Source organism: Taeniopygia guttata, chromosome 14 (genome assembly GCF_048771995.1).
Source record: "Taeniopygia guttata chromosome 14, bTaeGut7.mat, whole genome shotgun sequence".
In the NCBI taxonomy this organism is placed as follows: domain Eukaryota; kingdom Metazoa; phylum Chordata; class Aves; order Passeriformes; family Estrildidae; genus Taeniopygia; species Taeniopygia guttata.
The window spans coordinates 4,604,421-4,616,944 of NC_133039.1; the positions used below are offsets into that span (position 1 = coordinate 4,604,421).

At 45.0% G+C, this 12,524-nt stretch overlaps 1 protein-coding gene across 5 annotated transcripts in view; it reads left to right on the forward strand.

Annotated features, from left to right (window-relative positions):
• Positions 1-12,524, forward strand: part of SDK1 (sidekick cell adhesion molecule 1) — a 384,502-nt gene that overhangs the window by 354,922 nt on the left and 17,056 nt on the right. For all 5 annotated transcript variants that reach the window (XM_072935801.1, XM_072935799.1, XM_072935800.1 and 2 more), the window contains 3 exons: positions 2,022-2,183; positions 3,321-3,446; positions 11,470-11,634. In XM_072935801.1, coding sequence (XP_072791902.1) covers positions 2,022-2,183; positions 3,321-3,446; positions 11,470-11,634 — 453 coding nt within the window. The remainder of the gene's footprint in view (positions 1-2,021; positions 2,184-3,320; positions 3,447-11,469; positions 11,635-12,524) is intronic.

Below are 12,524 nucleotides of genomic sequence, written 5' to 3' on the forward strand. Positions count from 1 at the left end.
TCAGGCTGCTTGGGTATTTACTCCCTTTTCTTCATTCCTACACAATGTTCAATAATAATTTTTTCCCTCTGAAAATATGGAAGTGTCAAATCATATTTTCTCTGCATGTATTTGACTTAGCATCCTTCAGAACCTTTGTTGTCTTTTCCCCTCTTCCCCACCTCTGCCTGTGCTGCCCCCGACTCCAACTTGTCTCTCCTTCCCCTCTGGAGGATTTCTGATGTGAGCAGGAAGGTTATGGAGGGCTCTTCCTCAGATGCAAAATATTTGCCTACATTTATTTTCCAGTCTTTACCCACCATTTGCTCTTGTGCCAGCATTTTTTCTTTCAGCAAACATATTTATTCTCCTGCCATGGAAAAGAATCCCTTCCTTGACACCATCATTTTCACAGATTCAGCAAATATTCCATGTTGGGAGGGACCCACATGGATCATCAAATGCAGCTCTTAAATAAATAGCCCATGTGGGACCAGACCCCACATTGCTCCATGTGAGCACTGCAATGCACCAGCCTGGATGGGCTGGACCCTCCTGGAGCTTCTCTCATTCATATTTTGACTTTCCACCCACCCTTGATTTTTGGCTGTCCTCCCATGGTGACACCTTTTGCCTTCCCACACACCAGCACCACTCACCTGCCCATTTTTCCAATTCCTTTCCAGCAGCAATCTGTTCTTTAGCACAGTCTTATCCCTGCTTGACCTTTTATTGTTTAAGCTTTACACTGTTATGTTTTACACAATAATAGACAACAAGATTGCCCCAGAGCCTTTTTCAACAGTTTTTTTGGTTTTGGTGTTTTGTTTTGTTTTTTTTTACTTTTTGTTTTTGGAACATAACTTGAAAATGACAAATGCCTCCTGATTTGTCTCAGAGAAATGAAATAGTTCACCTGTGGCAGGAGGGAGCACTTTTACTGCATCCTTGTTAGCCAAGGAAAGATTCCCTGAGTTATAAATTGTATCTGGAAGAAAATTTTGAACAGAAATTGCTTGGACATTACTCTTTATTTACGTGATTAAAACTGAAAGTATCATCTTGATTTGCATAAAATAACCATCTGGATTGAAAACATCTTCTTTCTGCGTTTTTTGGAATGATAAACTAGCAAGCAGCCATTTCTAGTGGGAAGAACCTTCTGCTTGCTACCTTCTTGGTTTGAAATGTGTCATGTATATATACAGACCCAAAAAACCACCAGAAAGACTCTCTAAATTTGAAATGTTTATTCTGTAAAATCTTTTATAAATCAAATTCTTTCCATTGACTTACTTCTATAAAATTTCAGTGAAAGCCAGATTTTTTTGTTTTCAAAGCACTCATTGCCCCTCTGTTTTTTATGCAGCATTGAGAACCTAAAGGTGAACCTAGCTATGAACCTTGGTGAAGGGAACAACTCTGATTTTAACTGATCCCTGTAGGAAAAATTCTGAGAGAGTGAGAAGAGTGAAACACAAGTCACAGCTCCAGCCTTGTTTAAGCTCTCAGTGCTTTGGTGGCATCCCCTCTTGCCGTGGCATTTGCAGCCTCAAGGTCCTGGTGAGCTGCACGTCCTTCACTCTGCATCCACGTGGGGATGGTGGATATGGCAGGATGAGATGAATGGAGCACACCTGGTCCTTGTTCCTCCTCCAGACCATGTTGGGGGTTATTTGGAAGCAGCAACAGAGAAATGCTTGCCTGGGAAGCAGTCTGGAATGTGCACTCCTCTTCGTTTACCTCCTCCTTTCTTCCCAGCATAATTACTGAGGTTACATGTAGTCTCTTGGTAATTTCCCAGATGTGTTGTAAGGTTTTTTCCTTGTCAGTACCCACTTATCAAGCTTAAACTCTAATTATACTTATCAGTGCTGAAAATTGCCTATTATCACTACTTAAACTCCTGCTAATTGTAAGAAATACTTTCTTAGCAAACTGTTAGATGATTTTAGTTACCATGTAGATGTAATAAGCTCCACTTGATTTCTATTTTTGCACTGAAACTGCCTCTTATTTTTTTATCTGTGTGGCTGTTCCAGGGGTGAGCAAGGTGGTGACTGTGGACATTAAGGGGAACTGGCAGCGCTGGCTGAAGGTCCGGGATCTCACCAAGGGCATGACCTATTTATTCCGAGTGCAAGCCCGAACCATCGCCTATGGACCTGAACTGCAAGCCAACATCACAGCTGGGCCAGCAGAAGGTGAGGGGGACTATAAAAGCAAATCACAACTCACGTATCATTTCTACAAACACAGGGCACCAGCAGGGAATGGTGCACTCAGGGCTTCACATGAATTTCCAGCTCCAAGGAGAAGCTGAGTCATGGGACATGATTCAGTGCATTTCACAACTGCCATGAAAAACATGTTTCCTTTTTTTCCTGAAACCTAGAAGTTTAATGTGAATAAACAACACACTATAAATAAATCATAATGCAAACAGGCCAGCCGGGGATTTCCAGGCTGCTGCCTGACAGCGCAGTGCATAATTCTGACTGTACTGCTCTGCAGTGGGGGGCAGAACTGGAGTAGCTGCTGAAACCAGCAGAGATTCCTGGATACAAAACCAGAAAGAATTTACAATTGTTCTCTCCTGACACGTTGGCTTCTGCAGGGGGAGAGATCTGTGGATTTCTTGCTGTGTCTAGAGCAGCTGCAGGGCAGGGTTCCCTGCTTGGTTCAGCTCTGTAACCAGAGCTGGTTTTCTTATTTGATCAGTGACTTTGATATACAGATAATCCAACAAGGTAAAGGCCCTCCAATGATACCAACCTGGCAGGTAAGTAACCATTGGTGCAGTGGCCACAGCTCTGATTTTTGTTTTGCACTCCCAGAGTCTAACTCTCACATCACACCACAGACCAAGTGTAGATCAGGAATCCTTTCTAACTTGGCCATGGCATCTTGCCAAGCCAATGGGCAGTGCCTGTCCCCATGAATCTCTCCATGAACCTCACAGGCTAGTTTCACTTCTGAAATGAGAAATAGCAGTGGCAATGGATAAAATGAGAGTCCTTTTTCTCTTGCCTTCTTAACACAAAAGGTGTAACCCCCCCTTAGTCAGGGTTATCTCCTGTAGGGCCATGAGTTGGACTTTGATGATCCTAGTGGGTCCCTTCCAACTCAGGATATTCTATGATCCTGTGACCTGTAAACCCCATTGATATGTGACTGCTGGTACTGGAGCTACTGAAAAAGTCAGGTCAGTAGCCCACAGAGCTGGTTTATGTTGCATATTTGCTGACCAACACTGCAAGATAATTTTTCTCTCTCAGCAGAAGCAATTCATGCTGCAGTTTAATGCCACCTTCATTTGCTACTTTCTTTTCCTCCTTCAGGGTCTCCTGGCTCCCCTCAGGAAATCCTGGTGACAAAATCTGCTTCTGGGCTGACACTGCAATGGACTGAGGGAGATTCAGGAGAAAAACCCACAACTGGCTACATTATAGAGGCACGACCCTCAGGTAAGCCCTGGGAGATGTGGGGAGTTTGATGCCATCAGTTCCCTTCCTTCAACCCCTGCTGAGGTGGAGAGACTGTTTTTCATCCCAGTAAGGTAATGGGATTTTGTGAGAGAACGTGTTTCCACCCAGTATTAAGATGTTACTGGTTTATTATGTGGTTTGGCATATTTTCTCCTCTTTAGGAATAGTCACAGAAAATTACCCTGACTACTCTGGCTTTCACTGTGTTACATCACTGGAAAATCATCCAACAGATGAACTAATATAGTTAATAATTAAAACTCATTTAAATGCTTACAGCATCTTTCAGGAGCAAGGACTAATAAGTATTTGCAAGCTGTATTTTGAGAACCACAGATAGAAATCTGTCCCCTTCTGCAGCAGAGCACAGCAGCTAATTACTGTTTTATTGTTAATAATAGGGCCAGGGCTTCAGCAGCACATACACATTTCTTCCCCCATTTGTTCTGCAGGGAGAGCATTGAGGCAGGGGGAAGGAATTCACCATCACCACAGTTTTTCTTGGTGCTTTCCCAGAGCTCCTTTGCTTCTGGGATTTGCATCTTAGTGAAGCTGTTCTCTGCTTTTTTTCCAGAATGTTCCCCCACTCGGACAAGGTAATTTTAAAAGTCAGTGTGTGCTCCAGCCTGATTGCAGCTTGGTACCCCTTGCAAATTCAAAAAGCACAGATTTCCTGGGAACTAAGTCATTAAGGAAAGCCAGTGAGTGCTGCCAGGCCTCTGTGAAATCTCCCTTGATAACTTCCCTCCACTCTGACAGGGGATGTTGATAACCACTCCCTGGGTACAGTTTTCCAGCTGGTGATACCTCCACCAGCTCCTTGTTCCACATAGGCGGTGTTTGAATGTCACCAAGTCAAAAGATTTGCTGAAGTCAGGATATATGATGTCTGCTCTTTCTCCTCTATTGACAAGGTCTGCTACTCTGTCACAGAAGGAAATTAGACATTATCTATACTTGACATAACCATCTTGGCTGCTGGTTCTTTCTTTTTCACTTCCAGGTGCTTGCACATTGCTTGATTATATATTGATTAAATGAATGCTTATCTGTTTGATTTGATCAAGAAACATGTTTGTGTCTTGAATGCGAAGTTGCATTTAAAACCAAAGATTTTAATTACATTCAACCAGACCAGTAAGAAAATTATTGAGGTTATCTCTGAAGATGCAGGTTTCCATACCTGCATCTGATAGAATTTGCTCTGTAGTGAGGCTCTGCTCTAATCCTAAAAATACTTTCTTATTTCTGTCATTTAACTTGTCAATTGCTTTTGAAATAAAAGCAAGGGAAATACATACCTTCTCAAAGCACTGGGGTTTCCCAGAGTGATCAAGTTTACTTTCAGTTAGAGGCATGACACTGCTGTGCTTCACCTGCATCAGCTTTTTGAGTTCTGTCCTTATTTCATCAGAGACAGAAAATATTTTCTTATTTGAACAGCATTGTTAGCAAGTTAAACCAGACTTGTTCATTTAAAATCACTTACCAGCTTACATTTCCCCCAGACAGGTTTTCTGTGAGTCAGAGTATTTTAGGGGGAAACCTGCAGCCCATGTACGGATTGTCTGCAGGCTTGGAAATCCAGCTTGTGTGAGTGGTAACATTGGAAACTCATCCACTCGACTCCCTGTTGGATGTGAACAAACATTTCACAGCTCATGGCTAAGGATGTAGGATTTGGGCCCCATTCCTTTTGAGTAGGAAGAAAATAGTCCCTCCAAGGCAGGTCTGAGCTGCATTAACCCTGGGTCACTTTTGCTGGCCCCACTCCACTGATCCTGGAAACGCACACAAGAGGTCTTATTCTCCCGCTCTTGCAACCTGACTGTCGAGGCATTTAATTCCTCTTCAGATTATTTTAATCCTATTCATGCTGCTGTAGCAAATGAACTAGGCATTTGTATGCTGGATTCTCATCCTTCGTTCTGGTTGCAGCTGTAGGAAGCGTGAAATGTGATCCAGGAGAGGAGACAGACTAATTGGAAGATTTGCTTATTCCACCCAAGTGTCAGCTTCCTCTCTGTGCTGCTTTTCTTCCTCATCTCTGCACAGAAGAGTCTGAAATCTGAATTTCGAGCTTAACTAAAGCAGGGAACGAATTCTTCCTCTCAGGGCTGGTCATTCAGAGCAGCTCCTGTTTTAATATAATTCAAAAAATTTGCTTTTGCATGTTGATTTATACAGGCACTAGAGTGCGGATTGGAGCAACCTTTGTTTTTAAGGAGGAGTTGTTCCAAGAGGAGAGCAGTTGACTTGTGCTCTTCACATAAAATCAAGAAAGGAAAAGATATTTATCCTTCTGAGGTCAAAAAAGGGGGCGTTGAGCAGCAGATGAAAAGCTTTAGCTTGTTGCCAATATTTAAATGCAATACCACTACCTTAGTGTTTCACATCTCAAGTGTCATCTGTTACAGGCCTCATTACCCCAAACGTTAAATGCTGTATCATCTCATTTTCCCTGCTGTAGCTCCCTGCCAAGACTCTTCCATCAGAGTAGGAGGATGGCTTTCTGTCAGAAATGGCAAACCTTACTCCCTTTTGTCACTTCCCTTTGAATTTTTTGGAGCCCTGCTGTGTCTCCCAGGGCTCCTCTGCCCTGCTGGGTTTAGCAATGGTGGCAGCAGGCAGCTGAGACTGCTCATTTGATTTCCCTGTTTCTCTGCTGGCTTTATGGAAGGTGACCAGGCTCAGTACCTCCTCTGCATTTTGAGTACTCTCACACACAGGGATGAAGCAGGCAAACCAATATTTTTTCCAGAGTGATCTGTGCTAGAGGACGACATTACAGAAAAGAGGAGTTTTTCTTTTCCTTCAACTTCTCTGTCCTTAGAGAAATGGATTCCAGTTTAGCTCTGTGTGCATTACAAGAAATGCAATTAAGCAGGCTCTGTCTCTGCCACTGTAAATGCTCCCCAGACATCAGCTGGGCTGGCTGAGGAATGGGGAATAGATTGTGCCCTCAGCTTTTACATACAGAGCAAAAGACAAATGGCACAAGGTTCCCAGTGCTGCTGGGAGGAATGGAGAAGCTGGCTTCACCCCTCTTTTCCCAGCTCCAGGTCCTAGCCAAAGGCTCCTGTCACTGTGCTTTAGTGGTGGGCATGTGGCCTGTGCATTCCCAGCCAGAGCTGCCTTCCCCTGTCTGCAAGGGAGGTGTTTGTGAAACACCCCGGGGATCCACAGGCCAGGAGTGCCCCTGGATGTGGAGCTGCCCCATGAGACCTCCATCCATGGGTCAGCCTGTGCAGAGCAGCTGTGTAGCTGTTGGGCCTCACAGAATCATTTAGATTGTAAAAGACCCTTCAGGTCATCAAGTCCAACCATAAACCAAACTCTGCCATGTCCACCACTGGACCATGTCCATAAGTGACACATCTTCCTGGCTTCTGTCACCTCAGAAAGAGCCTCCCTGACCCAGAACAAGCAGAGGGAGATTTTCTATTCTGCTTCTTCTCCCCACCACAATTTTGGACTTTGTGTGCTTTTGCCAAGCAGGGGATGATGTCAGGCAACTGGAAGAGATTTGCACCTAAATGGAATGGTGTGGTTTGGAAGGCACCTTAAAGATCAGCCAGTTCCATCCCCCTGCCATGGGCAGGGACACTTGCTATTAGACCTGGTGGCTCCAAGCCCCTTCCAGCCTGGCCTTGGACACTTTCAGGGGATGGAGCAGCCACAGCTTCTCTGGACAACCTGTACCAGGGCCTCACCACCCTCCCAGGGAGGAATTTCTCCCTGATGTCCCATCTATCCCTGCCCTCTAGCAGTTTGAAGCCATTCCCCCTTGTCCTGTCACCCCATGCCCTTGTAAAAAGTCCCTCTCCAGCTTTCAAGATGATGAGTTCCATGAAGGCAACAGAGATTTAGGGAAAGAATCCATCTATTTGGAGTGGGAATTGGCTACCTCATAAATGCTGGGTTTTGCTTCCCACGCCCTGAGGGCAGCGCTCGCTTTAGTTTCCTTTCTGGTGTCTTGAGTGGTGTTTTTCTGTTTTCTTCCCTTTCTATTTATTTTTACCCAAATGAGGGAGCGCGGTGTCAAACATGGACACGAACCAGCAGAAGTCAGTAAATTCAAAGTGAAGGGTGCAGCTGCATCCCCGGCATCTGCCATGGGGCCTTTTTCACTTCTGCTGGCGAGCGACACACCGGGCCTGACAGTTTGTCAGCCTTCACTTCCCATTCTTGTCCTTCCACTGCTTTGCATGATAATCCAGCCCTTTGCCTCTGACAAACACAGCCACGTTTAATTGTGTCCTCTGCAGGAGGAACACCAGTGGTGTTCAGCCGGGCCTTAACTCTCAGCAGCTTCTCCCTTCATAAACCTTCTAATGTGTAATTAGGAGGGAGCTCTGAGAGGGGACTGCTGGTGTTTAAAACCCAGATAACTGACAGCTCTCCATGTCCTGGGTTGTCAGTGGCTGGATTTAATGGAGCTGGGAGCCTCCCTCATTGAGTGACAGCTTTATTTAGCGTGGAGACCCTGATTAATGGCCTGTGACGCTGGGCTGGCCCACGGGAGCAGAGCAGCTCCTCTCCAACGTGGGCTGGACACGACGTTAGGGCAGAGGTGGCTTCACCTTCCCCTGCCACTCAGATCCTCTCCCTCTGCCTGATCCTCAAGCTCAGGCGGGACAGAGGCATCGAGGCTGGGAGGTGAAGAGCAAATCTCCCATCAGCAGGAGTTAGGATGGGGCAGGGCAAACTGACAGAAACAAGGAGCAAAGAAAAATCTTTCCTTTTTGAAGAGCGCTTGCTTTTCCATCACATGTTTGAGAGGCTGAGTGCCCAGTGAAAGGCAGTGGGGAGTGAAGATGGGGACTGATGTGACTGAAAAGAAAAAGCAAGAGCAGCTTCCCTGGGGATGCCCCTCTGAGCCCTGCACCTGAGCCCTGTTAAGTGTTGAAAACTTGCTCTTCCCAGTGGTTTCTAAGAGTTATTACCCAGCTGATGTCCCAGCCATGGCATGTGCATCTTTCCTCCCTAAACTGTGCAGAAAATGCTGTGTATGGTACACTAAGGATTTTCTACTGAACTGGAAGGCCAGTCTCTGCTATCACAGGTGACCTTCTAATGAATTCTCTTTCAGCTGAACTTCTAACATTTAGAGCATACCTGGAGTGTACCTGGTTTTGAGGATGGGAGAGAGGTGCAGTGAAGGAATTCACAAGTGTGTGTTCAATATTTAATCTCAAAGTTCACTACTGGAATAAAGTGATTTTTTAGTTTGGATATATCTGATTGTGATCATTGTTTACAAAGAGGAGTCTGGATGTTCCAGATGGATATAAGATAAATTAATTGAGGCTCTGGGATTAAAAATCTTGCTGGTCAGGGCTAGGGAAGCCACAGGCTATGCTGTGCTTAGGGGTCAGCAGTGGGGAAGACGTAGGACATCTGTCCACTGTAGCTGCATCAGCACCTCTCTGGGACCTCAGGGATAATGAGCTGGGTCCCATTTTAAAATCATTAAGGTTGGAAAAGACCTCCAAGATCATCGAGTCCAACCATTAACTCAGCACTGACAGTCCTACCCCAGGGAAAAAAACCAAAGTTTTGACAAATATTCTTTCAGTGAATGAAAGGGAGATGGGCCAGTGACTACATGGCCACCAGCTAGAGCATCTCTGAGTCCCTGTGAGACAGAAATATCTCTGAAGAAACATCCACCAGCATCCTTTGCTGCCCCACACCATTACCACCATAGCCAAGGGGACAGAGAGGAGGAAATGCAATGTTGACCTCTCAGGGGTGGTTTTCCCAACTTACTGCAAGCTTCACAAAGCGGTTAAATTTACACTTCTTGGTCTGTTGGGCTTTCTGCACTGTGTACCCTGATAGCTTTGAGAAAATGAGTGAGAAAGTGTGTGTCTGAACAGTTGTGTTTGTTGTAATGAGTGCTGAACATTCACTTTTATTGTTGCTTTTTCTTCCCCTATTTAAGTGGCTTTGAATGCAAACAAATTGCTTTTCAGACAATTCACAATGGGCTCAAATTCTCTTATTGCTGTTTACAAATGTGTTTATGAAAGCTTAGGCAATTCAAGCAAATATGGCAATATTTTGTAGTCGTGAGATGCATCTTCTGAGTATTGGTGGCTGCAACAATCCAACTTTGAAAATGCATCCCTCACTCCACCCTCTTCAGAGAAACTAAATCCCAAACTCCCTTTTTATTACATTGTAACTTTATGTGGTAGAAATAATCTCGGCTTCTATTGCCCTGTAAAAGGGAAGTCAATATTTTATCTCTTGTTTTATAGCCATTGTAATACCCAGCTAATACATAACAATGGTACATTATGATAACTTCATTATAGTCTGATCATGCTGTTGAATAATGTATTGGTCCGAGTTTTAAGCATGGCAGGAAAATTACCTGTTTTTATTGTTCTTTGGTGTTTCTCAAATGCAGCTGGAACAATAACATTCCAGCCTGCTTTTTGCATCTGCTGAGACTGCCAATCCTCCTGACCAGAAAAGCTGTAGTTTGGGGCCGTTACTCATTGTGTGTGTCACCAGACGTGCAGCACAGTGCAAATCACCGAGCCAAATATTTACTGGTGCCAAAGCTAAAACATTCACATGGAAATGCACCTGCAGTGTTAATCAATCCATCTTTGCTGCTATTCCCTGTGGCACAGGAGCAGGCTGAGGGCCAGGTCTTGCTCTGTTACACTAGCACAGTTCTGGAATCGCTGCAGTGACTCCAATTAGGTTACACTCAGGTAAAGGCAAAGCAAATGAGAACAGATTCCTGCCTCACACTGCAGCAGAACGAGTCACTGAGGGTAACAGGGCTGGCTCCTGCTTTATTGTTACCTTGATAACACCTCAAGCTACAGAAGTCCTGCTGCTGGCGAGCACGCAGTGCAGATCTTTCAAAGCAGGCAGCTCCCACACTGAAGTCGTGTCTGTGGAGAGGTTATCATCCTATCCCCACTGCTGTGGGACATGGAGAGAAAAATAGATATTGTTGGAACAGCTTTGATAGCTAAAAGTAAAAGCCCAATGGGATGCTTGTGAGGTCAGGTCTGTGAGAGCTATGCTGGGCAGGCAGGCTGAGGGTTTGGCCCCACGTGTAGACAGAGACTCCATTTTCTCAGCAGAAGTGCTGGGCATCAATTTTTACTGGGAAGTTAATCAGTCAGATTAATATTTGATTCCTGCCCTCAACATTTTTGAGTGGTATTTTTCATTATAGTTGGTTTTGTTGCTCCTGGTACCGGAATCCATCTTCTTGAAAGTTCATTCCATTGTAGTCAAGTGAATGTGAGGTACAGGGATGGGATGGGGCCTCGTCAGGATGTGAATCAGGATTAATGTCATTATGGCTGTGGAGAGCCAAGATTACCCTACTGAAATGCTCCCATCAGAATGGCATTGTGCTTCTAACAGCTTCAACAACTTTATAAAAATAAACAAAACTCATTTCTGTTTAAAACTGCAGAGCACAGAGTGCAGCACCAGCTTTGTGCCACGCAAAGGACACATCACTGTTGCTGTCATGGAGCAAGCAGCACTCCTGTGACACCAGTCCCCTGGCACCACAGAGCCTCCCAGGACTTATAGTTGTCCAAGCCTCACCTGAGTGCTTCAACAACAAAGCAAATTTTGCAGTGTAAAAGGCAAGCAAAGCCTTTGTGATTAGGACTCATTAATGTTGCCTTGGGTTTACCTGATCTATCAAAAGACAGATGTGCTGATGGGTGAGGGAGTGGCAGCTGCTCCAGCCAGCTCAGGTCTGTGTGGGTGCTGCTGCTGATTGACAGACCTCTTCCATCTGGGCTATGAAAAGCTCCCATCCTGAATTAATGCATTCACAGATGCATTAATTTGCAGGGCATTCTAACATCTGTGTGTACCACAGGGCAGCCTCCAGGGGAGTGTGTCCCTGCCTGTGGCTCCAGCACAGCACTGGTGACAACCTCTCTCACTGAGCAGGTGGAAGTGCCAGGGCACACAGCTGATGCCGTTTCTCTCCTTGCTGCTCTCCTAGATGAAGGACTCTGGGATATGTTTGTGAAGGACATCCCTCGCAGTGCCACCTCCTACACAGTGGGCCTGGACAAACTCAGACAAGGAGTCACCTATGAATTTCGGGTGGTGGCTGTCAACGAGTTTGGCTATGGAGAGCCAAGTGTTCCTTCTGTGGCAGTATCAGGTAATCATGGAATTTTTTTTTTTTTAAGTCTTTTTCAATGGAATTTCCCGAGGCTGAGGGAGAAGAGGGGAAAAGGAAACAAATCAGACTCTCTAACTGCAGCAAATAATCAAAGACAGCTTGTTTTCATTTGTTTTAGGATAAAACTGGAGTAATATAGTGGTGAATAAAGGTTTGAAATTACAGTATGCTCGATTCTCAAGAGGAAAATGTGCATGTGCCATTTTTAAGCTTGATAAAGAACCTACTCAGAGTGTGTATGTCAGATCTCTTGTCATAAGACTAATTTGTAGAGTCTGCAATTTGTTTGCTTTTTCCCCATTCCTAGAATGGTTTTTGTTTGCTCTGCTTTCTTTTTTTTTTACTCTTGACTCTGATAAACATTTTCTGTGTTACTTTGTATTTAGCTCTCACAAATACAGAAGTGTAGTTTCACGTTATTCCTGACAATCCTTTGTGCTGGCAGTCCTGCTCCAGTCCCCCTCCACCAGAGCAGCTCATTTGTGATGCTCTGGTGCTCTTCCCACTCTCCTGTGCTTACTCCCAGTAAACAGGGCTATGACCTAAACGTGCTTCCCCAATCCCCGTGAGCAGCCCACCCTCTAGTTTTCTGAAGGGGCTTGAATACCTTGAAAATCAAATTCCTCTCAGTTTGCCTGGGCTGGGCAGCTGAATGCCTTGGCCTCTGGTGAGGTGAGAGACCTTGCTCTTGGGAAGGCTTTGCTGGGTCTCCTCTTCCCCCACTCTACTCCAGGTTGCTTTTGAGCCATAGGTTTCATCCTTGCTGTGTCAGCAAAGACAAGGGAAATAAAAGAATCTGATAAAGAGACTTTGTGATTCAAAATTCTGGAGAGTCCTGAGAACCTGGCAGTGCTCCAGTATCTGGAGTG